The 27,087-nt window shown below is 37.5% G+C and overlaps 2 protein-coding genes across 3 annotated transcripts in view; one reads left to right on the top strand and one right to left on the bottom strand.

The window, feature by feature from the left end:
- dtn (transmembrane protein 132C dtn) overlaps positions 1 to 23,870 on the top strand; it is a 77,384-nt gene extending 53,514 nt beyond the window's left edge. The window contains exons 2-21 of one of the 2 annotated variants that reach the window (XM_076113294.1): positions 6,447 to 7,278; positions 9,971 to 10,117; positions 11,398 to 11,665; positions 13,559 to 13,702; positions 13,781 to 13,955; positions 14,267 to 14,415; positions 15,110 to 15,305; positions 15,882 to 16,054; positions 16,617 to 16,785; positions 17,188 to 17,460; positions 18,201 to 18,332; positions 18,609 to 18,649; positions 18,768 to 18,972; positions 19,352 to 19,649; positions 20,042 to 20,147; positions 20,329 to 20,447; positions 20,526 to 20,818; positions 20,901 to 20,984; positions 21,102 to 21,259; positions 21,794 to 23,870. In XM_076113294.1, coding sequence (XP_075969409.1) covers positions 6,447 to 7,278; positions 9,971 to 10,117; positions 11,398 to 11,665; positions 13,559 to 13,702; positions 13,781 to 13,955; positions 14,267 to 14,415; positions 15,110 to 15,305; positions 15,882 to 16,054; positions 16,617 to 16,785; positions 17,188 to 17,460; positions 18,201 to 18,332; positions 18,609 to 18,649; positions 18,768 to 18,972; positions 19,352 to 19,649; positions 20,042 to 20,147; positions 20,329 to 20,447; positions 20,526 to 20,818; positions 20,901 to 20,984; positions 21,102 to 21,259; positions 21,794 to 21,808 — 3,977 coding nt within the window. In that variant the 3' untranslated portion in view covers positions 21,809 to 23,870. Of the gene's footprint in view, positions 1 to 6,446; positions 7,279 to 9,970; positions 10,118 to 11,397; positions 11,666 to 13,558; positions 13,703 to 13,780; positions 13,956 to 14,266; positions 14,416 to 15,109; positions 15,306 to 15,881; positions 16,055 to 16,616; positions 16,786 to 17,187; positions 17,461 to 18,200; positions 18,333 to 18,608; positions 18,650 to 18,767; positions 18,973 to 19,336; positions 19,650 to 20,041; positions 20,148 to 20,328; positions 20,448 to 20,525; positions 20,819 to 20,900; positions 20,985 to 21,101; positions 21,260 to 21,793 lie in introns of both variants that reach the window. The other variant, XM_076113293.1, reaches the window with a different exon arrangement.
- A 282-nt stretch (positions 23,871 to 24,152) lies between these two features.
- mRpL16 (mitochondrial ribosomal protein L16) lies at positions 24,153 to 26,977 on the bottom strand. The gene is made up of 5 exons (XM_076113295.1): positions 26,820 to 26,977; positions 26,647 to 26,724; positions 26,300 to 26,457; positions 25,036 to 25,278; positions 24,153 to 24,418 (listed from the first exon to the last, which is right to left on the bottom strand). The coding sequence occupies exons 1-5, from the start codon at positions 26,851 to 26,853 to the stop codon at positions 24,203 to 24,205; spliced, it is 729 nt and encodes a 242-aa protein (XP_075969410.1). The 5' UTR covers positions 26,854 to 26,977; the 3' UTR covers positions 24,153 to 24,202.
- Between the last annotated feature and the right edge of the window lie 110 nt (positions 26,978 to 27,087).

The following is a 27,087-nucleotide window of genomic DNA, read 5'->3' as shown; positions in this document are numbered from 1 at the left end:
GCCTTTCAAATCCGATGTCGAGTTATTGATGGCACGTAATGATGCTCGTTTTGAATACATCCGTTATCAAATAGGGCATATACCTGCTCATATCGAACCAACGAGGAAAAAATGTCTTTGTTTTCAATGTATCAAGTTCACTTCCTTATTGATATGAGCCAAAACCCAATGTTTTTCTATCGTTTCGAAGACGTTTGTATTCTAGTTTTTGTTTACTCTCCCTTTGATATATTTAGTCAAGCGTGTCTGTTTTTTCAAATTGCGTATTTATCTGCTTCGGTGAATTTCTTTCGAATGTTAAGATCTGTTTCATGTTGACATCTTTAAAAGACAATAGATCCATAATTAATGTTCTTTTATGTCGATCCCGCAATAGAAACAAATCAATTTATGAATTTTCAAAAAATATATATGTTTGTAGTTGTGTTGATTGTGATTGCTATGACCGAACAATAGATCGAATTCAATACCATACATACATCTACGCAGGCACGAGATGGCTGTAACAGTGATACCTACTGCGGATTCGTTGTGTGAAATTGAAAAAGGCAAACAATTTATTTAGCAGTCCACCCTTGCTCGTCCGCTGAGGGTACGCCATTATTTTTTACGCCGCCTCCTTTCACCTCAATTTTTTCCAGTTTATTGTCGTTTTATACAAATTTTAGGGGCTATTCGAATCGGTTTTACTTAACGAATATTTATTTTATGATCAGATCGACGTGAATTATCTTCAGATCTTGTTTATTATGTTTGACGCGGTGAAAAATCCAACAGATATGAATATCTCATGTCGTCGCGTGTTGCAATTGTATCCCTTCTCATGGAAGATTTTTCCTTATTCAAATTATGTGAATGTTCCATACCCGAAATTCCATGTTCGCGGTATTTTCCTCAACCGCGGCGAATGAAACAGTAAGTAAATCAACAGTAACGACACCCTTGGAACCAAGAGCGTACGTTTCCAATAACGTATTGGATCCGAAGATTGCAGTGGTGACAAGGTGGTGCTCATCCATCGGTATCGCCGAGAACCATTAACCAACCCATTTCGTTCAGTTCACTTTACGACTTTCACGTAAGATAAGCTGTTGATACGTTTTACGTTTCTCTTTTATTCTTTGGCCTATGAAGACTTAATGAGCGGTACGTGTATGCGGAAGACTCTTTTGAGGGGAAGTGCCGAAGGCGTTTGGATATTTTGTTTACTCTGCCAATATCTTTGTACAAAAAACTACCTCTTTAGCTCACAATTTCCCCGAATTCAATAGCTCTAATTATGGTAAGCCAATCTCATAAAGTTCAATGAAATTGTAGCCTGAATATTTACTGAGGAAAGGCCGTACATTTTGCCTAATATTGATCATTCCGAAAATATTCTTACAGAAATTCCGTCCTTGAAGAATATTTCGAGTAAAATAATCTAAATGTAATTATTTGGTTATTTTCTCCCTTTTGTAGTTACGTAATTGAGTTTTACTGTTTATTTTCTAACAAAAATTAGTTGGCAAGATTTTGTCAGTTTTCAGTAACATTTTCTCCTAATGAAGTCCGTGTTCTGTTTACAGATTTGTATCTAGCTCTTCTAAATGCACGAATTATACAGAAGAAAACTAACTATAAACATTTCTACAAAGCCTACGTAGTGAGAATAAAAAGAAAAGTCTTTGTATCGGATATTTCGTACGATTTCCTTCAATCATATTCCCGACGCCAAACATATACATACTTCTATGTGTATATGTATGTCCAACTTTATATCGTTAGTAGCTTGGTTATAAGGAGCTGCTACATGTTTGTAAAACTTTGTTACACGACGCGACAATATGGTATCCTTTTGATGTAGGCGAAAAAATATCATACGCCAAAAAGTTTAAATGTTTGCAGAAAGTTTTCGGAAATAATCTTCACAAATATACAGTTTATTATTGCATGGAAACAGGGAAACTGTTCGTTAACGCGTTAACCTATGCACTATTCCAAATCAATAACTGAAATAATAGAGCACACGAAAAACCATTTTTTTCTTTAACAGAATGTAACGAACTTATACTACAAAATGTGTGTTGTCAAATGCCTAAAAATAAAATACACGTGTGGACAAATACATTTCCTTCAACAAAAACAATTTCTTATGCAAAACCCGTCGCGTTTCCTATTGTATTGTTCAGCGGCACATCAAATAGGAAAACGAGAACAACCCTATCACCCCGTAATGCTATCCGCTGACATTAAATTATATGTATCTTTTCATTCAGTTGTTTTATTTATATTGTAAAATTGTGTTTGAAAATCTTATATTATTGCGTTTTAAGAAATAATTTAAAAGGTAAAACCTCGTTTCTTTCTCATCTAAAAAATGAATACCTACCTACAGGCGTCATTAATCATTCAATTAGCTTTACCAAACGTATTTAATCAGATAAGTCGCAAAAGGCCACTAATATTATAAAAAAGCAAATTATATAAGCTTTAAGATTATATTTTTTTATGAAATCTTCCACATTATCATAATTGGAAGCCGCAGTAGTCGACTTTTTTCATCAGTCTCGCACATAATTTACCGAGATGATACGGCGCTAATACACTTCGTTTTTATTTCGTACGAGATCAGAAAGCATTAGCAACTTACCATAAACATTACCATAACATCGAATTAATGCACTGTTATAACATGTTTCACATTTAAATTACGCTCAAAGCTTAATTTTAAAACGAGCCGAGTATTTTTAACAGAGACCTTTGTAGAATGTTTGTTTAGGATTCCTATTTGACTTATAAAAGCAATCAAATATTTGGGTTATTATATTTTTCATACTTTACACCCTTTGAATTTAAATTGAGAAATTCAAACAACCGCGAAATTATTTAGGCGTAATTTGTTACCTACTACGTTATAAATAGAATAAACATTAAATTTATTTTTGCGATGTTTTGTCGCATAAGAAAATAAAAGAATATGCTTGCAATCACGGGTTATCTGTCGCTTTAGCTACCTATTAATTTTCTGCACAAGCTATCGTAGCCGAGTAATGGGAAGCGCAGTTGAAGCAGATACGTGATGCAGTGCCAACTGTTCTCTTCAGCTTTTAATCAACGTCCATTTATTCCAAACACGGCTTTATAATGTTTTGGCACCGACTTCACGCTGACCTTTTCACAGAAAATGTAAAAGCGTTGTTTCGTACGCGAGTGTTTTGAGTTAAATTCTTACTAAGACGTTTTCAAGTTATCTTTCTGAAAGCGCAAGACGTGGAAGTTAAGGTACTTACATTTTATTAGGGACACGTTGTATGACTTTAAATGTACCGCAACATTTACGTCTCCTCCCGCACGGAGCTAAGTAGTACACTTAAAATATTCCGGAAACACGAAAAACCTATGAAGTGAAGTACTCTTTATCCCAAAGGCTTAGCGCTGGATGTAAGCTACGAGGGTAAAACCCAGTTGACTTTTTAACGAGACAAGCTCATGCTTTTAATAAATCATTTAAGCATAAAATAGGGAGATGTATGGCGTTTATATAAAAGCTGCGGTTGCGTTGACGTCAAAGAGCTGTCCATTGGCAACACAGCATGACAAATGAACAAATATTTACCGTTAATGGAGTCCAACACATTACCGCGTCCGCTTTATTGCCCCTCCATTGAGGCTTTATCTAGCATACGCCTATCATAACGTATATCAGTCGCTCCGCAATGTTGGGTTAATTTTGAAAATGTACACGGTAATGAATTCGTGGAACGTTCTATAATAATACAAATAGAAAGGGCTCGTTAGATTACGTATCTATGGGGTGGATGCTAGTAACACTACATGTTCTAAAACTAGTGGGTTCTATTTATAATATTTTTATTGTTGTCGTAGCGTTCGAAAACTCTCTAGAGACGTGTGTTGCACTGGTAAACATGTACCTAGTTGTTTTAATACTAATACTAGCTGTGAAGTTCTACAGCTTTTAACTGTGCAGAGGAGGGAAATAAAGAATTTACCGAACCAACAGTCTAAGAGATTTCCATCAAGCATTGTTCAGTGAACATAACAAATAAACCCTACTAAAAAGGATCATAATATATTATTAGCTCAAAGTGTCTAAGCAATATAGACGGCCGTTACTCACGGCTGACATCATAAGGAGACAGTATCTAAGTTATTTAATTTTGTCTAACCCGAAGGCTAGACAAATGAAGTCAAAAAGATTGTATAACAAAATTTCATTTGGCAAGTTTATCTAAATAGGGTTGACGTTTACTGCGAAATGATAAAGAGAAATATTAAGGTACTCCGCGTGTTTTTTCCCCTATCTACGGTCTACGCAGTAATAATAAAAATAAGATCTGGATATTTTGTGAAAATTATGTACATTGCATGAATATGTATATAAAACAGAAGTTATAGAAAGGTCAGCGTGATAAAGACAGAGGTAGGGGCGGAGTGGGCACGGTTAGCTCATATCTAAGGATTTAGTTCTGCGGCAGTTATTACGGCCGTAACGTGGTCCCCGCCCACGCTGCCCACAATCGAGGGTGCGATCGGAAAACGCGATATCAATTCGCGAAATTTCTCTTTTTGTGCGACCGCGTCCGGGGGAAATTAAAATGTATGGCCGCGGTTCTGAACAATAACGTTTATTAAAAAAATATTGATTGCCATTGTTACGCAAATGTATTGTCAGCAAATCAGATTGTAGCATTCTCTATTGATTGAAATACAACAAAAAAGGTTGCAAAGATAATTTTTGAAAGCGAGATATATGTGTTTTATTATTAAAATAAATTTCATATATTTTACGCCTTTTTATTAGGAACTTAAAACTAATTATTCAAAAGTTCACTTGTATTGCTCGCTCTCTCGAGAAAAATGAGAAACTTGCTAAAAATACCTTTAATAATCTCAATAAGAATAAGGAAATTTGTCAATTTCCGGGAAAGATTGTTAAAATCTTTGTGTAAGAATATATTGGAAATGGGCATCAAAATGCTTCATTTTTCCCCAATTTTTTTTGCAGGTAGCTTCGTGTTAAATAAGTAGAAAATATTGTACCAACTCTAGGTACTTTAGGGTAAAACTCTCGCGAAACGGAGTAATATTAGGGAAATATAATACTACTGACGAAAGCTGAAATCAATACACTCGCAGCAAAATGACTCCTCATTACTCCGTTAACGATCTTGGCCAATTAACACTCATTTAAATATTCGTGCTTATGAAAATAACATTATTCACTATTATTACCTACCTATAAAAATAAAAAAATAAGTACCAAGTAGCCATTTACATGCAAAGTGCACAAATGCCATTATAACAAGGCACTGTAACATTTTCACGGGTAGGTTTTAAACTTGAAAATTCCGTGGTATTTTCTTTGTTCTAAGAGCGTCACGTGCTAAAGCTTTTTATTATCCAGCTCCCCCTCACCGTGCTATGAGTGTGAGGATGTGGCGTGTTTGCGGAATAACCTGGCATTTCCTTGCAAATGAAGCAATCGCTTCCGCACTCCGGAAATTTCATGGCGACCAATTAATACGATTGCGACTGCTATTGTTAGTGCTAATGCTTAATCGATTGTATCCCATCTTCATTATTCGGGTGGTTGTTTAGCTGTTACACTAATACGAACATTTTGTAATGTTTTTGCAACAAATGCTTTCAATCGGAACATTTGCCATTTTAATCCGTAACAAGAAAGACGATTCGCTTAATAGAGTTTGACCCGAATATTATATTAATCACTCCGAATCATAAGTTAAATATTAAGTTAGAAATACAATCTAAATGGAATAACTCAATTATAAATGTAACAAAATATTTTATAAGAGACCAACCGCTGAGAATCATAAATAGGCGTCGTAATGAATTCCGTGAAGAACGCCCGTAAGAGGAACGTGACACAAATCCTGGCTCAATAAACGAGACGAGTGACGAGGCCGTGCCGCAGCCTGCGTGACGCGAGCCCATCCTTCATACAAACAAGAGCACCCACTCTCGCATCTTCCTTATACATAATCTTCTTTATATTCTACGCTTACATATAAAATGTTTCTCTTATTACTGCCATATAACATTTTACGTACCCACGCATAACCATCTCGCAGGTGCGGTAGGAATTACTTTAAAATTTTGCGACCGTATAAACCATGACCTGTATCACTAAGAAAAATATTAAAAAATAACAACGTATGAAGTCGATGACGGAGCCGTTACGCAAATACTGTAATCGATTTAAGAAAATGGATGTTTGTAAACATAAATTTAAAGCAAATGATGTCTCGCTGCAGGACACAAATGCGCTTGGCACGGCGCCAATGTTTTGCCTCAACGCCCTTTTATCTCTCGTTATAATACCAAAAATAAAACACTTATTTAACATTTTACACGTGTTATGCATTCTTAAATCGATGACAAATGTTTGATTGTATTTTAAAAATAGTTTTCTTTCTTTTCAGGGACGGTGCTCGCTGTCGAAGTTCATTTCGAAAATAAGGACAGTGGATTTTTTCTAAAACATACGGCAAGATGGAGTGGTGCGGGCCCGCCGCCAGAACCGATGGGTACAGCCTTGCCCGGCGCCCTATTATCACTCGACCGGTTCACAGTACTACAAGGCTCTGCGCCGGCATCAGTTCGTGCTACGTATGGGCCTTTCTCCACCAAACAAACCGTACCAGCACGGTACGCAGTACCCGATCCCCTAGAACCACCCAAAAGAAATGCGTCTTTAATGGAATTACAAGACGCGACTGCACATAGACTGGATGTATCTGCTCACTTAGTATTTCGTGAGCTTCCTCGTGATGCACCAGTGCTTCGTGTGCTTTTTCACACGGGTGGAGAAGGTGGCGCAAGACGAGCAGCGACACGACCACGTCGAGTATGCATTACATTACATGCGAGCTATGGCTCACGAACTCTTACAGCGACCTGTGGCCCAGAAGGAGAAGAGGGCGCTTGTTTGGCTGAATTGACAGTTCCTGCTGCTTGGTGGCCTGCGGATGGGAAAGGCAAAAGGCCGCCTAGAACAGTGCGATTGGCCTATAGTGCTGCTGAAGCCGGTAGCGGTGAAACCGGGGAGGGTGCCTGTGGGCGTGTTTCTGTGCAACCAGCATGGCCTCTCGGCTCTGTAACTCTAGCCGGAGCTCGTGCTGGGTATAGAGAAGCTCGCGCTGGTGACGCTGCTCTGTTGCTTCCCCGTGCGCCGCTTTACCCCCATTCCCGATTACATCTGCCCTTCGTAGTTCGGCGAGACACAAGTCACACAATTTCTCATGTCGTTATCAGGTGAGTTCGTAATTATAGAACATAAAATATTTTACTCCACTTATCTTCCAACAGACATGCGAACATTGCCGTTTAAGTCTTGATTTAATGGCGGTGCTCAATACCGTTGCGTCGTTACCACCCAAGTAGTAGTGTTTAAGGCTTGACATAGCGGTTTGTAATACCCACACCAGGAGAGAATCTGTCAACGTATATGAGCCACTTCATGTTAACGACGGAAGAACTTACGCATCTCTGTGTTATGTCAGCCTGACGTGACTGATATTTATTGGTATTCCGCCCAACTGGACTGGTTTATTGCTTGTCACCCGAGATCTTCTATTTTGCGAGGGAAGGGACAAATTTCAAATAACTCATCCTTTGTTACTTTAAACTTAACTTAATACAAAATGTAACCGCTATACAAAACAAAGCGAAACCGATTGTTCCGTTGTAAAATTTGGCAAGTTTTGACTGGCTTGCCGCGGTGGTTTGGGGCTGAACGAGGTGCCAACAAAGCGGTCATATTTATTTTGAAGTACTGAACAACGGTCGAATCTCAAAGCTTAACTGGGAAGTGCCGACCTCAATGCGTCAATTAAAACTTTTTCAGTTATTCTAGCTTTCAACCAGTTTCAACCCTTCAACAGAATAACAAGTCTTGTAGACTTGCAATTTGTTTTTCGCTATTAAAGAGATTAAGTTACGTTAGAGAATACCTAAAGTTGATGCCGTACAAGAATAATTTAAAGCTGGGTACTTTATTCTCAAAGTAATCCTTAGTCTAGACGAGCGCAGAAACATGAGCAATATGAGTAGGTTAGAGGCTTTCAAAAATATTAATAAAGGATGGTGGTCTTATTGTCAGAAGTACGAGCCTAAATGAAACACTTTGTTTGAACTGTGCTAAACAAAGGACGTGTCCCCTTTCTGGAAATTATGAATTGAGATGGAGCAATTCATTAAATAAACACGAAACGGGTGTTTGGACTTAAGTTAGTGTTTCTCTTTGTTTTCGTTTTGCGGCGAATATTATTAAGGCCTGCGTATAATATTTAAAGATTTTTAAAAATATGGATAAAGGTACCGCTTAAGAAAATCTTGTGGGCATATCTATTTTCTCGTACATCAAAGAAGCCTCATAACGTCAATCAAGTTAAATAAATAGCATTTTCAACTCCGCGGTGTACTTAACGTGCCTATTTACATCTAATTTTCTCCGTAATTAAACCATAATATTATTTGATCAAATAAACATGGGTTGCTTATTTCCTGCGAACATTGGGCAGATTTAAGGCTGTGATTTACGTAAAGTATGAACATTAGGTCGGTACATGTTATCTAAACAACATATTCACGATTTTCACTCACATAATAAATAATCCAGCAAAACCATAATATTTTATTCCAATTCGCATGAACCACTTTACATAATGCTATAAAGCATCCGACTAATAACCACTATCTGAACTAACTATAATATACTGCGCCTATCCTAACCCACTAGAGAGCGGAAATCCGAAGAACATTATCCTCAAATAGTGAAATATGATTTTACAGATATAATAAATGTTTAAACCAACGCACATGCATCATGAATTTTGCAATATTTTCAACACCGCCGTTTCAGTTTTGCAGCTAAAATTATGGTTCAATACTCACGTTGATTTTATTTATCACTAGCAATTTCGGAGCGTAAACGTCGGAAAAATATTGTTTTACATAACGCCCACATTATACATACAAGAATGTTCCGCGCCAAGTTAAACGTAAACGTACACCTAGCGAGCTGATCCAAGTGGAGGTGAACAATATTTATTGAAAATAGCAGCTTCTAACTTTACCGAACATGAGACTTGTGACACACTCGACGTTTTATGAGTCTCTCGTGTGATTGTCTTGGAACGTGCCCGTGTTTGTGCAGTATTGCAATCTTCGCTGCCAATATGTCCCGTTCTGCTATATTGCTGAAACAATACAAACTTATAAAGACACTTTCCATTTGCTTTCTTTTATAAAGTTCGCAGATACAACTGTAACAAATTCGATAATAATTTCCCCCTTACAATGTAAGAAAATTACGTAGTTAAATGGGGGTGCCTACAATCTTGCCATATATTATCTGCGCCACCTGCTCCAAAACTTCATCGCAGATACATGTATCTGTTTCTACTTTTGAGTTACGAGCCGGCTCCGGCCGCACTCTCCCGGGAATACCTGACACTGCAAGCGGCTAAATGGAAATTTATGTCGCCTTCACTTTAACTATTAAAATATATGTTAGTATTCCGACAATAACGTGCGACACTTGCTTGAGCCAACTGCGGCTTTTCGATCATCGTCCTACATTAGTCACGAACAGAATATATTATCTAGATACGGCTTGCCATGTAGCTGTGTAGACGGAGCGCGTGATTACTAAAAGTCTAAAACGCTTAAAAGTTTACCAGATAAGATAAATTCTTAAAATTCCAAGAAGATCGAGTACGTATCTGAGAAGTTTGTGCGTAATAAAATATTGTAAAAGTTAAGTCGTACAAATAAAGTACGAACTTGATCGCAGCCATTGAACAAACAGAACTAAGCGAGAGCGGTATTGAATTTTATCCGATAATTCGGGGAAACAAATATTGAGTTTATATCTAGAAAATCCTTATAAAAGTTCTTTATTCCAAATACATACATGTAAAGCTGTGGTTTTCTTTTCTCATAGAATGAAAGTGAAGTCAGGTCTACGACTGGTGAGCGTGACAGCGGCGAACTCAAGGTGGGCAGTGACGGCAGAAGTGAAACCTCGTGCAGCCACCGTCACGGCGACCAGGCTTGAACAGCCGCTCAGAGATGATGATGGATCCGATGTGTAAGTTAATTATAAGAACGATAAAGTGATAGTTATATTCACGTTCCTGTCAAAAGACGTTGTCTTAGATCTATGCTTTACTTTATTACTCAATCTTACTAATTAAGCAACGATTAATTCTAAAAAGAGATGGTGAAAAAGTTATTCGAACCAACATTTCTTTTACTAGCAAAGATCGAAAGAAAGCATATTAATCTTCATACTAGCTTCCTGAGCGACACGATTAAACACTAACTAGTATCATCCGTTAAAGACCGGAGAGAGTAAATTGTCTGTACAATTGCTAAATTAAACTAACAATAAGAGAGAGAGTAAAGGCATTCACTGTTCTGCTCAATATTTCCACACAGGAATAAAGGTAGAAATTGCGATGAAATTGAAAAGAGACATTCATTTTCAAAAATAAATTCAATAAAATGCCATTTGCAATTCAGCGTTCTCTCAGTTAAACGATAAAATGCTATTGCAATCGGAGTGTTCGCAGATAGAGTGCCTGCTAGCCGGTCAGCCGGACGGAAGATTTAAAGGATTCGTTACATTTCTGTCTCTCAAATTTGCTCTGGTGTTATTTACGATATTATTCTAAATAGCTGCTTACGTTGACGAAATCGGTAGTTATATCTGAATTTTAACATTGATATTTGAAAGATTAGGAGCAGGTTAAACATGTTATGCAGAATGGAGAGAAAAGAGGTTAAATCATAAAGTAGCACTGAAGCTTATGACATTCCGTCTTATTAAAATAAACTTGCATTAAAATTTGTCAACGTAAAGTTAGCGTGCATCATACCCAACGTACTCGTATTTCGCGAGTACCTACATAGGAGTATGAGGCGGTATTTCATTTGTTGCTGGTTTGTACATTTGTTAAACGAGTTTCGTGTACGTAAATGAAAAATTATTTTTATTCTACGCGTTTTATAACAGAATGTTTCCATTTCTCATTTCTTTAGCGGGATTTGTTCACAATTTCGCCCACGACTACTTTGCATTTGCACAACCATAAATTTTGCTGGCGCTTTTCCGCTTAATGAAACTCGATGTCACGACTAACTTTTTATTGTTTAGATAATTTCGTGTTTCCCACTCCGAAATGTAACACAATAATACTAGGTATTCAATATTCTGTAAAACTTGACTCGGCATGATAAGAGTATTGATTTACTGTGATTTAGTTTACGTTCACCTTCTTCGACCTCAATAAACAACCTTTTAGGCAATAAAAGCTTTTAGACTAAGCAACTTTATGGACTGTATATTACAAGTAGATTTATATTTAGGGATGCTGAGGAGAGTAGTGGTGTTGGGGAGCCGGGTTGGGAAGAAATTCTCACATGGTTGGTGGAAGTTGGCGCCGAAGGAGAGGGGGATGGAGAAGGGTCTGAAGGTGAATCTGGACGAGGCACGGCGCGAATCAGCTGGTCGGCTAAAGTGTCATCCGCACCTACTACGACATCGACGACAGAGGAACCACCCCACGAACACAGAGTTAGCACCCGACTTGATATTGAAAAGGACGATATACAAGCTGTCCTGCCCATCTCAAAGGTAAATAGCACTGATCAAAGTATGCCAACCTACCAAATGCTTTTTTAATAATATTTTAATTTTTCTAACTCATAATAAAGGTACGCGGATGAATCACTTCATAGCAAATTAAGAACGTTAATTAATATCTACCGAATTTATGAAAACCTTTTTAAGGATGTTCCCGAGAGATGTGTACCTATATTATATTCTTAATTAAAATTTTAAGGTAACATCCAGTAAACAAAAGGTTTAAAATTGTGCCTTAGGCTTTCCCGCAAACATATACTTAGCTATAATAATATAACGGATGCTTCACACATGATATTTCTATTGCTTTCTTTTCTAAAAGTGACTATATAGTAATAAATGCGAATAGTGATTACAATCACGAACACCCACTCGATTATTCGACTATTATCAAGACAGGTGCTCGAAATCAACAATTTATTGAGACATCGATTGTAGCGATAAATTAACCGAAAGGTATTTTCTTAGTAATTAATGGATCCAAGGGAGCCCCTTTTATTACTATAACGATATCTTTATTCGGATTCAAATGGTTTATTACGATGGCTCATGGCGACTATTCTGTGAATCGCAAATTAAACCATAAGAAATATAAGTACGCAGTAATATAGTTAATATTCTAGAGATGACGCAACGAGCTCTGATTTTTAAATATTTGACGATTGTAGAACATTATCTCAGTTATTAGAGCTATTGTATCAAATCGGCAAGATTAACTTTTAATGGTATACTCTTAGTTGGAATGAAGTGCTGTAATGGGAGGTTTATCGCAAGCCATTGGATGCCATGGTGGATCGTAGCCGCCCACAACGGCAGCTCACGCGCTTGTTCGCCTCCATGAATTTTTGAATAACTGACTCTCGTTCCTTTTATTATTCATGTCTATTACTCATCGATGCGTCTTTCTATTCACAAGGACGACACGCCATTTCTATATCTGCAGACTTATAAACTAGCTTTATTCAAAAATATACTCGTTATTAGCGCCAGTAAAATTAATCTCCTTTTACTTTTAAAGGCTGCCTATTCGATTCATTACAGCATTTTGCCTTAATCGCCCTATTCTTCGTGCAATAAGTCTAGATCCATTAGTCTGTCACAATAACGACTGAGGGATCAACATTATGTCTACAATTTAAAATTTAAATTTTCGTAAACGAGCCATATTTATGCATAAAACGTTATTATAGTTTGGAGCAATTTGGCTTTGTTCCACTTAGTGTACCGCAAGTCTACGTTAATTTAATTTGAAGCATTCCAAATCAATGGATACGGGTGTGGGACAGACAAATACATTGTTACGGTACGATATTCATACGTCGGCGTCGTGTGAGGCCCCGGCGCGGGTTTAAATGAAGTTACAGAATAATATTTATAAAGCAATTAGTTTATCTCAATATTAGCGTGGAGCCATTAACTCGAGCCCGGGGCGCTCGCTCGACGCCCGCTAGAGTGGGCCTCTTCATATCTGCTTACTGACGGATGAACGCTCGCTCCTTGTCTGTCGCCCAACTAGATGATTAAAGCAATTAAACTACGACGTGCGTGATGGAGTGTTTTATGTATAGCATTGTGGCTCTAGATTAATAGACTATGGATCTTATGAACCTACCGATTTGCTTATTAGACATGAATGTTGCTTTATAAACTAAATAGTTTTATGATAGCGATCGCTTTGGGACTACGTGCCGGCTACGAAGTAGAGTTCAAGTTGGCACAGTGTTGTTTTAGGTCCCCATTAAAGTTTATTAGAACTAGTAGACAAATTTAGTTACTTAGAGATACTTTAAGATAGTATTGTTCTCAAATGACCGTCGAATTGTTTGAAGGAAAGTTTACTTAACTAACTGGCAGTTTAAGTAAGATGTTAATAATGTTATCTAGAACTGGGAGGTTTTGAACACGGCCGTGCTGACTGGACGTCAAGTGTCGCAGGCGATGAAGGTGCTGATCGTGTCGCAAGCTGGCCAGGTCGCCGACGTGACGCTGCAGAGCTCTTGCCATTCAGAGGACGAGAGCGTGCTTAAAGTAAGAGAAGACCTTCAATCAATTAGTTATTCACTTTTCCTCTACTACATCTACTAATTGGATGTTTCGTTAACACAGGTATCATCATCATGCAGTTCTGTATACGTCGATGGCTCGGAGATCCGCGGTTCATCTAATGCTTCTGTGATAGTCAAGTACGGCACGTACACTGGCCTGGCACGATTCACCGTCTGGATGCCTGAATATCCTCTAGAGATTGATGTCGACGACAACCGCCTCTCACAAATCAAAGGTAAACATCGTTAGCGCCGACCAAATCCTCCCGATGGATTCATTAGTCAAATCACGGACAGCCATTCAATCTCTGGATAGCTGCGAATAATCAGGGGTCATTGCTCTCTCACTCTCTGGTGACATACTAAATCTAGTTAACGCGATTGATTGATGTTGAGCTTTGGAAACCTTTGTTGATGTTTTTGAAAATTTGCTCGGGAAACTTGAATCATAGGACATAATATGATTTACCTCGGGGTTTTTTATGTCTGTATATTTTATCTACATAATGTTTTTTCAATATTCTTTACAACATAATGTAACCCACAGGTTGGAAAGTCCCTGATGACGCAAACACGAAGGACAGGGCTAAGCGTTCGTTATCGGCAAGGGGTTGGGGCGGCGCCAGACCGGACGCCACCAACTCGCTCACTGAACAGCGATCGTGCCGGCTGCGCTATCAGCAGAGTAACGTAGAGGTAACCACACAATACACTATATTTTGACAAATAGCCCGTACCTAAACATTGTTATATAAATGTATTGAAGAAAAAACGAACTTTAAAAGAAAATGTTGCTATCCCTCTGGTGGCCAACACCCAAACATATTACTAGCAACTTTTGTTCTCATCTTTTTCTTTATGCGTACAGAGAGTTTATGTTAGATACTAAAAATCTTAACATTCAAGCTTAACTTTCCTGAAAAATTCAGCACAAAAATGTCTTAATTTTCATAAAATACTATATTGTTCCTAACTAGGTAACTAGAGCTGTTGAAGCACCACTTAAAACTAAGTTTGGGTATGAATATTCTAGGTTAATAGGGAGGAAAGTTTTGGTAAGCACCGACACATTTGCCACTTTGACCTACCAACCACTAAAGTACTCACAGTCTACCGCTATTTATAACACGACGTGATTTTATACTACTTTTCTTTTAGCCTTAGAGCTTTTTCATTTCGCCCACCTGGAATTCCGCGAAAAAATATTGCCTTTCCGAGTAAAATATATTAAGCAAATCTCTATTAATTACGTTTACCCGATAAATAAACGAAATGAAGCACGGGAAAAGAGTGACCTATTTAAGGTGAAACAAAAGGAAATGTTTATGAAAAAATCTGAAGCCGTATTGAGATTCCGATTGTTGTTTGTTAAAAGTTTGTTCTTGTTTAGGTATACGCACGTTTTCTTGCGAAAGACCATGACTCTGGGCGAGTGTCGTACTTCGTGTCGCGACGCACGTGGCTCAAAGTTACGGAACTGGTGCTGACCAGGGTGTCCGACCCGAGGATAGCGACGTTACGAGGACGAGTGCTGCAAGGAAGAAGCACTGGACGAACGGAGGTGCAAGTGCTGTCACCTATTACAGGTAAATGTCGATATTTCAAACACACTTTATGACAAATTACACATTTAAGTACAAGAATTAAAGATAAATAATATACATATCTGCCCTAAACATTTTTGCGCTTTTAACTATATAATTAAAGTTTAATATTGCCGAAAGTACCTAATCATCTTTAACTTTGAAAGACCCGCATAAATATTATATCAATATTCGTCTACTATTGATCTGCAAGTTTCAACTTGGCTATCTATTTCTAAAACTATTGAAACTAAATATAGAAAGCCGAGTTCGTGTCTATCCCTCAGAACAGATTAACGTCCTATTGTGTCGGCTCTCTATTAGCGATTCTAAAGTCGATGTGACTTGAATAAATCGGAGCTTTCATTCAATTGAAATTGATGATAATTCAACATGAAATATAAAAATTCTATCGTGAATATCCAATTTTACACTCAATCGGAAGATAGAAAATGCTTTTGCTATTCCAGTTGGAATATGCGAGTTCAATAGAAAAGTTTCAAAGCGACATTTGCATGTATATTTAGTTTTACATCCATACGTAGTTTCGTGTTTGAGATAAATTGTACGTTTTCGCAGGTCGAGTGATTGGTCTAAGGGAGGTTCGTGTAGGCAACGATAAGGTGTCCATTTCAAGATTACTAGTGCGCGTCATATCGGGCTTACAGCTGAACATTTCACCAGACACTGCTATAGAGAATGGATACGTTTCAGAGACGACAGTTACTAGACGTCTCACAGCGCAATATCAGGTAATAAACTGTCTTAGTACTCGGGAAATCAATACGAAATAACTTGTAACATTAATTCTATAGTATATTTTACTTGTCTAGAGATTTCGTGGTATTGTGAAACGATATCTGTTCTATATCTTACTTTCTTTGTTTTCGTCTTCTCAGAAAGTACATACTGCCATTATTTTGTTACTACGGGTTGAAAACGTGAATACTTGTTTGTAAAGTGGCGTTTTCAACTGTCCCCGGGGATTCTGTTCTCAGTTTCCCGCTGTAAGCTACTTTTAGCGATTGTGGGCTTCGTATAAGCCGATTTGATACGCTTCTCAACAACCGAACGATAACATCTTATTTTCAATATTTTAGTGTTTATCGTTTTCGACATTTTCTATTAAAATGTAGATATAAGCTTCGAAAAGATTTTTAATATTTATGAGATTTTATACAAAGAGATCAAGTTACACAGATAGCAAATCATAAAAATCTTGTTTCTTATGTGTAAGTAGATATTTACTCGTACATACAAATTGTTAAGACAGTTCTCTTCTAACAAAACTAAACCATAACTTACGCTTTCCAGGAAGGGTTGCTGGATATAGATCTGGAGTTTTCGGATGGCAGTCATACAGCACTGCGTGACGTGGCCGTGTCGGACTACTTCCTAGTGGTGGAGAGCCTTGACCCTGAAGTTGTCGCCTTCGCACCGATGTACGCATCACGACACCCTCGAGTCATTGCTGTTGGTGAAGGTATGTATTAGTTTACGTTACAGACAAATACTAAAGACATTTTATTTTGAATCTTGTGTTGTTTCTGACACTTAAGTGTGTTGTAGCTACAAAAATGCTTATGAACAACTTGTCGTTTAAAAAACGTGGTGATAGCTTGCGTCAGGAATGGTATATAAATGGACGGGTTGCTATGTGATCGAGATTATAGAAACTGGAAATCGCGTTTAACTTGCAGCAAAGCGTCTTTACGCAATAACTTGAAAAATATCCCAGAAGCTGCCGCCGTTGATGACTACACAAATATTATTCCATACACCTTTGTCTAGAAACTGGTACGACAGTCACGCGCTGTGTACGTGACGCAATAGTTAAGTACGTAGGCGAGTTTACAAACTTTTATTTCAAACTTTTGTCTTTCAGGTAGCGGCGAACTTCTTCGTGTGACCCTTTTGACTCCAGAACAATGTCGAACTGGGCCTCTACGACGAGTTGCTTTACCTGGCAAAGGCGATACTAAGACTCCGGCCAATATCAAGAATATACCTGGTGCTATAGCTACGGCAGCTGCTAGTGTGGATGTAGACTTTAGCGGAGGAGACGCTCCGCAGAGACCTGATACACCGCAGAATGATGACATCATGGCCCGAGGCGGGATGAGAAGCGGCATGGCTGAACTGGGCGATATTCTTAAAGGTAATAACCGAATAGATACCGATTTTTACTTCGCTCCTAACCCCGACTTCGTGGTAGACTCAAAGCCCTAACCTATAGACATGCATCCAGTAATAGATATACTTTAAAATTATACCTTTGTCTAATCGTAGCGTAGAAAAAAATACCCATGACTCGAATCAATCAGGTCGTGGAACATTTCTTCTTATAGCTGTACGAAATAAAAGTTATGTAATAAACGAGCGTAGGCAGGTAATAACAAGACTGTATCGTAAAAGCATCCTTAATAAACAGAATATTGCTACAGCTTAATTGAATGTTACGTAAAGTATTAGAACGTGGGTGAATTCATGAGTTAATTTCGTTTTGTAAATAATATTCTGCAAAATAATGGTTGTGGGCGCCAGCGTGGGCTTATGTCAAACAAATTGAATTTTAATATTAAGTTAGAATTTAATGTAAAAACGCAACGCAGGTTGCTGACGTTGAATTTGGTTTCTGTAATTACATACGTACCTACATAAAATCAAGCCTTTTTCCTATAAGGCTGCAAAAAATATTTTTATGTCGTATTTTTTCGACTGCTAAGCAACCATGTTGAAACAAAAGTCCTCAGGGAAGTTTGAATCTTAGCAAGTGACGTTCTTAATTTTATTTTTAATGTCATTAACTTAAAAAATATTTTATTGTTTTAAATATAATCATATGGAACTTGTTACACTCGTTGTGGTTTTAGTAACAGTGTAATGTGATCTTTCCAGGGTATCCTGCATTCAAGGACGAGAACAACCACGAGCCAACGATTGCGCAGGCGCAGCAGTACAACTCCATCTATCGAAGCAATCCTGCACCACACTCACAACACCAGACTGCACAGACTTCGGTTGTTATTGGTTAGTATCTCATACTTTTTTAGATTCAGATAGACCTATATCTTGCTACCTGTACCTATTTGTATCTCATGATATCTATATCTCTTGATACTTGTACCTATATCTCACCAATTCTTGATGACATTTCTGCATTAGCTCGTTTTAATTGGCAAGTTTGCTCAATAAAAGGGCAGGAGTATAGGTAATTCGATAATTACGTTTTTTTCTAAATAGGTAATTCTATATTCTTTTCTCACTTAGATATTGCCTAAAACGTGTTCGTTTTTATTTTTACAGGAATTTACGTGGTACTTGGTGCATTCTGTTTTGCGATCGTGGTAAGTTAAGAAAATTATTGAGATAGTATTAAATTAAATCATTCACTTCAATCCGATTCTTATTTTTATACTAATTGTCTACTCTACAATACAAATTAAAATGCTCACCTACTTCCAGGTGTTCGTAGTATCGTGCGTGGTATACGCATCTCGCGTGAAGCCGACGGGCGTGGAGCGTGGCAACAGCGGCGGGCGCGCCATGCCGGCCGTGGCGGAGGGCGGGCGCCTGCAGGTCGCCGGCCTCGTGGGAACTACCCTCGGCCTCGCTAGGGACAAGCCGTCCCGGGAGTCGACGACTAACGCACACGACTGGGTCTGGCTTGGTAAGTTTATTCTTTAAGATAATTTTTATGTATAAAACTAATCACAATTAATATTTTTAAGATCGGCTAGTCTTTAGAAAACCTGTAATTTGACACAGTTATATTTACCCATAGCATATTTACGCTTGCCTCAAAGATAGTGACCTTACCTATACCTATTTTTTTTTTCATTAAACATATTCTAGGTACCCTCAGTTTATCGCTAATTTTGCAACTATAGTTTAGTACAGACGACAGACGATTACCTGTCTTTAATTAGATTGCCTTAACTAAAACTAATCTTACTGACCTAAATAACACTATACAAATACTTTCACAACAATTTTACCCGTAATAACACTTAATAATTGAATAAAAAATGAAGCTTTCAACGTTCCAGGTCGGGCGACTATCGAGCGCAACGGGAACCGCCATCCAGCGAACAGGAATTCAGCTCAGCAGACGGACAATGGCAACACAGAGATGAGGATCACTGCCAACCCACTAAACTACAACTACGTGGACCCTGATGACGCAATAAGGGAGAATGGGAACGTCATGGTGACGAGCTTCGACAACCCAAACTCCATCGAGCTGCCGTCCCAGAATGATAAGCGAGAGAAGGTCATTGACTCTACGACGTATTGCAAGAAGCCGGCCCGTCATACGAGACACCATTCCGGAGACAGCCATTGGCAGTAAGTAATTTTTGCAAGTTTTGTTTGTGATGTGTTTGTGTCACAATACTATAATCGAATTTGTGGTATTGAATAATCTTAATACTGATTTAACATTAGCATGACTCCATAAAAGTCTATACAAGTTACTGTCGCGTCATTGTGACATAGAATAGTAAAGATTAATGTAAATAAATTACCTATTCCTATAAAAAGGAACAAAAGTATTTAGAGAATTGATTATGCATTTTTAAAACAACTTTGAATTAAGTCCTTGTTGACTAGCAAATAAAGTTCATAATGCCTAAAAGTGCATACTCAATTAATACAATCGTAGTGTTGTAGATGCAGAGTAGTTTTCACTGTGCATTATTGTAATAATTATGGTATAATTTACTCCTCTTGGTCCACAGGATGGAGGGCACCAACCCAGACGACTACCGACCGCCCGTGCCGCCTCACAGGAACTCCTCAACACCACAGCCCCAAGTCCCGGTGCCGCCACGAAACCCCAACAAAGTGAGAAAACATTACTAAGTTAATACTATTTTTGGAAAAACCAAATTCTACAAAGTGATTCACAATTATGAATGGAATCCAATCTTTAAAAAGAGTTTTAAAACGAAATATCAAAAATATGTTTTGCAACGTTTAACTGGTTTAGAATCTATTTACTAAAAGTGCTTGTACCTGTTTCCAGATTTTGCCCGAGACCGTCATGCCTCCAACTCGACGAAGTCACTCCCGGCATCAACCAAAGAAACACGACCGCGATTACGAATCCAAACGATCTCCAGAGAATGGCCGCCGCTCAGACCGGTACTTTATTAAAATATTTTTTCATGAAATTGTAAGTGAGTTTTTGAATAGTACTTGATATTAAAATTTTCGTTGCAGAATTATTGATTTGAACAAACTGGACGCTCCATACCTATTGAACCGAGATATGAAAGATTACAAACGCGACTCGAACCCGGCCCCCCATAGAAATGATCTCGAAGACAATCCTGTTGAAAAGTTAACCGACAAAGACGATTGCGCACGACTATTCGAATTCGACAACGATGCGCCGCTCGTCATGGAGAATAAGGACTATAGAGAGATCGTCGGCCTCAACAGAGGCACCGACGACTCGCGACGAACATTCGCCAAACCCGAAAGCCCTGACTACATGCACGACTCTGGAATCGGTCAGTATTTATTTCAAAAGTCCTTGTTATATTTGATTATATTTTTAAAGTATTAACATTGGATTTTATTAAATATTTGCAGGCCTACCCGAAGTACAAATGAGGCACAAGAACAGATCCAAAGAGTCAAAGGGAGATTTCGTAGAGGCCGCCAACAAGAACAAAGGTAAGCTTTTGATCGTTCATTTTAACAAGTCTCAAAATATCGCAGTGTATTTTGAATGGACTGTCATAATAATTGTAGGAGTCTGTATTTATATGTCAATGCTACTTTTGTTAACAGGGAGTAGTTCGCCCGAGGTGAAACGCGCCACAATAGTGGGCAACCCGATGTTCTCTCGCGGCGAGGAGGGCGCGGTGCCGCCCAGCGCCGACTCGCTCGGCCTCGACGACCTGCACATGGACTACGATCAGATCATGCATTATTTCCACAACCTCAAGGTATAAACCGCACACACCGTCCCACCATGCTTCTAGTGTAGTGTTGCTGTCGCTTGCATCGACCCCCGCTCCGCGCCCGTCACCGGTCACCACGCGGTTCTATCATATTTGTATTGTGTCTCGATGTTCGATGTACTTTCTTATGAATGATAGAGCCTCAATTTTGATGCATTTAAAATGAAATGTAGGATAATATTTTATATGAGTACTTACATTTTATATGACTATACATACGAATGCCGTGCAGTATTATAACATTTAACTATACTTGTTAAGGTTCATCTTAAGTACTACTCATTATCTCACACCCTGCAGCAAATTTGATTTTCTGGGTGAACACCTAAACACAACATTCCACTTTTCACCTTTTCTCGAACCATTATTTATTTTCTCATCAATGTAGAGTGCTAGAAAGCAGCTAACTCTTACCTACCACTAGCATAGAAATTAGAGTCTAACTTCACGATAATAATTTTGAAAATCCTATAGATTTTGCTGCAGAATCTGACTTATGTATTTTCAAATTTTTCGCAGGAATCAAACGCCTGAGTAGAGCAGATCATTGCAAAGATCCGGCAAATATTGTCTACGTTTAAATATCAGCATATCATCAAAGCTACTCCAATCGACGTATACAATGCACCCACTGATACGTCCGGGGCAGCCGGGCTGGAGGATAGTACTATTGACACTCACAACAACAACACGTATTCGAGCAACGAGCACATTTACGAGAATGTTAACAACGGGAATGTAGTCGCGCCCACACAAATGCTTTGCGACTCCATCGCTCACAAAAATAACTTCATGAAAGTGCAGCTCAAGTTCCTGCTGGAACACCTGAGCGAGGCTTACGAATAAAGTTGTTGAAAGTCAAAGTATTATCCTCGATACAATATGTGTCTAAAAGTGGATCCTTGCAGTGATCGAAATCGAAAATATACAAATTGTAACTGTTTTATACATAATATTATCGTTAAACGTATTTACTCTAGTCATCTACAAAGCTGCACATATTTAAAGTACCTAATAATGATAATTGTGTGCATGTAGTTAATACTCATAATATGTCAATAAATATAATAAATTATAAAGATTACTCACGCGAGGTTTTATCTGTATATTGATATAACGTCTCCTTGTTACGGGCTAATTGTTCTGTAAACTAATGCGCCGTGCATCCTTGCCTACGAGCCGCGCTCCTCGCTCGGGACGCGTCGCTATTGTAATATTCCCATACCAAATAAAAAGTAACGTTGCATTCGTTCTAGATCTGTATATATTTTTCCACTAGAAGGTAAAAACGCTACCTCACTTTTGTCTTAACTTAGAGCTTAGCTAATGTACGCGAGTTGAAAAGTGAAAATGCATTTATTTTATGAATATATCTGGTTGCAAGGTCACTTTCATTTTCCCGCCTACTGTTTATTGGATAATGAAACACAATAGTTATTATTATTAAGACTGCAAATCGCCAGTTTCTAGGGAATATAGTATATAAGTATAGTATAAGAGATGCAGAACTAGTCAAATATATTATTCTTATAATAATCTGAGCTAATTTATTTGCTCAATTCTATACTGTTCCACACGTACAGAAATGGCTTTACCCGTCTTCAGCCGCTCGCCGGTAAATACTTTCATATGTATGTGTATAATATATGTTATGTAACTAAGTGTATGTAATGAATCGATGTATTTCACGTGTTGATATTAGTTTTGTTTCGTTGACTGATGTATTAATTTATTTAGACATTTTCAAATGTTGATAATTGTAACAACAAACTGTTTACGATAGGATATAAATGGTATATTCACAGTGTACCGAACATTACACAAGTCTGTAACTAATGAATGGTTTAAAGTTGTGATAAAATGACTGCTAGGGATTAATTTTATACGCAGTCTATTTTATAAATAAAAAGCCATATCATATATAAATCTAACGCTTGTATGATATTGTAAACACATTATTAATTTATTGAAAATGTAAATTGCATTTACTTGTAAGTTAGTATGTTAGGCTTTGTAAATATTGTTATGACGTTATATAATTTATAGGTACTATGTGGAAATGACAATGCAGAATAGAAAATATATGTGGTAGAAGTCGCTTAACATATATGGACAGAGTAGAGTTGCACACAATATCATGAGATGTTTCATGTCTGTTATGATTGTACACTAAATAGTAAATGTTTTATCTTGTATTGTGTATTAATGTGACCCTAAATGTAATAATAGGAGCCAGACACTACTGAACGTGTAATGTTTAAGTTTAGCAACCATCTGAAGCCTGGTGTCCTGGTCGGCCGGACAGTCGGACACGCTTGCACTATCAACTTTATTGTGACCCATGATACTCTCTAAATACTAATAGCGTGTTGTTTGGCTTTTGTCGTTAGGTTAGACGAGTCATAAGATACTAAGTACTCTACGCTGTAGTATTTGTTACTATAAAACATTTGTTTTTGTTGAGTTTTTGCCATAATTGTAAGAAAGGAGTTTATAAAGTAATTATTGCTACAAGGTTAAATACATGTATGCAAACTGACGCTTGTCACGAAAATCCTTTCATGAAATGTCAAATTTAATAAACCATTATTAATTTTTCCGAGTTTTATTTGATAACCGAATATGTGTTCAAGCTGAAAATAACCCCTGATGCCCTAATTTGAAAATATAATACATATCAAGTCTAAAAAATACTAAATACATAATATTTCTACTCATAGTTGTTAAATTAAGGTGTAAGAGAGAATTTTAAATATTCAATGTTGCAAGTCAACCTCGGAAATATCATTGCCTTGTCATCTAATTTAAGATGCATGCCTAAAATCTATACTATTACAATAAGGAAACTACACTGCTTCACTGCAATAAAATCACTGTATATCAACAATCTTTTATTTCTACTACTTATTAATTACTTAACATAATAATTTATAGATATTTGCCATACCAGCGGTGATCGAACGGCGACAACATCCTGTGACATCCTCCCATGTTGTTCTGAATAATATATTTCATTGTGTAATAATTCTGGTTAGTTTCTTCCAACCGTTTCTCTTCCTCAACCTTTTCTTGTAACTTTTCATGAGAAACTGCCTCAGCTTTGAAAGGTAATCTCTCAGCAATGATTTTTAACATTGGATACACCTGTAAAGAAGAAAGGAATATGAAAGGCATGGAATTTTTAAATTTCGTATATGTAGTGTAAGTATAATATAATCAGTGAGTACAATCTCATTTTACTTAACCCAACCCTGATTTGATATAGATCTTTCAGGAGAAGTTGGAACAGTGTTCTAACTAAAAATCAATAGTGACACCACACTATAGGCAAACTAATACACTATTGCACAGACAGTATATGTTGTGCAGTATAGTCAGTGTGACAAACTTGTTCTCCGAGACGCATTTGCCCTGAACCTGTAATCTCCAGGGAACTGCTGAAAAATTCTGAACAAAATACCCAGAAGTGAATCATTTTTTAAGACATAGACATAGAATCCACCATAAATATGTACATAATATCACACCTTTTCCCCATAGGAGCAGACAGAGACAAAAGGACTCCACTTCATACAATTCTTATAAACTCCATTGCCCAAAATCCATTCATATCTATACAACTCGTCATAAAGGACAGCCAGTTATGAGTCCTACAAATCCATCATATCTAGGTCTGGAAGTTTCATTTGCAGCTCAGTAGTTGCCACCAAGGCAGTAGATGCATATTAAGTAAAACTAAACTACATAGGCATATAACCTACCTCTTCATAATCACATTTGCCTCCAACTTCAAGGACGATTCTGCCAGCTTTTATAGGAGTAACGTAATGATCAATGGCTCCTTTACCACCACCCATACGTTGGCCTTGCCCTTTCTTAGTAATAGGTTGCCAAGGAGGATCTACCCTCCATATCGCAAACATCCTCTTTTGATCCAGTTTCCTTGCAACTACAAGACGTGCCATTTCGAAATGTTGATGACGCATTCTCCCTCCTCCTGTAGCCTGAAAAAGATGAATAACAGATTTTATTTTATATTTTCAGTAATTGAAGAATGGAGTACATATGACAATATAACATGATTTCTCAATTTTGCTACATTAAATAAGAAAGGTTTAGTTTTGAGTGTTATTGCAATGATGTCTTGAGAATAGTGATAGCAAATGCTCATTGAATTTCATTTGAAGAATTTCTTACAGTATGAAGCTGTTCGTAATATAATAATGGTTGGAATTTCTTTGTATTGACCCCACCTAGGGAATGCAATCCCGACTCGAGATCGTCAACTCGAGATCCCTCGCGATCAGAAATATCAATCCCGCGGGATCCCGAGATTTTCGGGATCCCGTCTAGTTAGTAAAAATAATACAATTCGAACGGCTTGTTTAATGTAATATGTGTGTGATAGTGTGGTGAATGCAATAAATTATTATTTGAAAGAAAATAAAAGCCTTTATTTTTCAATATTACTAACAACGTAACATAATTAAGAGGTGTAATAACATGAACATAATCAAAAAAGTAGGTGTAGCTCCAGGAGATCAAAATAAAAAGTAATCACATGGCATTTTGAAAGTAGCCTCTTAAAATACAAAGTGTATCAATAGTACGAGCTTCTAATCGGCATCTTAAGTCTATTGCAATGTAGCCAACTGCTGAAAATGCCCTCTCCGACAATCCCGAACGGGATCTCGTCATATTATGCTTCGGGATTGATCCCGAAAAAATACACGGGATCTCGCGAGATCGGGATCCCGCGAGATCGGGATTGCATTCACTAACCCCACCATCATACCATAATCACAATGTTGAATACAATTATAATGCCTAACACCAAAGTTTCAGTGAATTATTAGGCCTGCAGAATGTAATTCTGGTAAAGGTGTAACCTATTCTTGTGTAGAGACATGTAGGTACTCGCAGAATTGTACTGTATTAATAATCACTGAATAAATCAGCTACAATTGGATTTTCATGATGGAAATAGTGAACACAAATAAAAGATCAAAAACAGTCTGAACTTACAACAACACCATATTGCTTCAATTGCAGACTAGTGTGCAAGGGCTCTGGACCTCTCATGTATCGCAGACGTTTCTGCATCTTCGGTGGCTTCAGGTTTGATGGGTACATGGGTACCTTGTCATAGACACGCAGCCTCTGACGCTCCGGAATTTCAATATCTGAAATTACGCGAGCATATGCATTCATAAATATTTGCAATCAATAAGAACTTAAAATATGTGGCCGTAGTTATAGGGCTACAATTATTTTTATGTTTGACCGACAGACAGTGCTAAGCAACGAAATCATTACGTAAATATAGGGTGGTGTACTGAATTCTTAATTTTATAAATAATTAAACTACTTACGGTCATAATTTTTTGGTGGTGGGAAATATTTGATGCCAGCTGCGAGTACCAATTGGCTGCTTTCTGGTCGTAGCAGTCCTGAAAATATAAATAAAGAATATTGAACCTTACTCATACATTTTAATAGCCGTTATGCGACTCTTCTGTGTGTGAAAGTAGGTAAATTCACTTACCTATAGTCAAACGAATCGTTTGTGACAGCATCATATAGCTTTTAATATAAGATTCAATGTGTGTGTTTAATGCTAAAATTTCTTAAAAACTATATTATTGTTGTTTTTTAGGTTATGTTGAATCAAATGAAGAATATATTTTGACATTTTGGACTTGACGGTTGACAGATTCCACTTGTTTATAAAGTGAGTTATATTTATTTTAGCTGTTAGTGTTTTAGTTCCTTAGTACCTAACCCGATCGCCTTTATCAAATAGCCCCTAACTA

Source organism: Anticarsia gemmatalis, chromosome 4 (genome assembly GCF_050436995.1).
Source record: "Anticarsia gemmatalis isolate Benzon Research Colony breed Stoneville strain chromosome 4, ilAntGemm2 primary, whole genome shotgun sequence".
Taxonomy (NCBI): Eukaryota; Metazoa; Arthropoda; class Insecta; order Lepidoptera; family Erebidae; genus Anticarsia; species Anticarsia gemmatalis.
The sequence above is the reverse complement of the archived record's forward strand: the minus strand, read 5'-3'. Positions and strand labels throughout refer to the sequence as shown.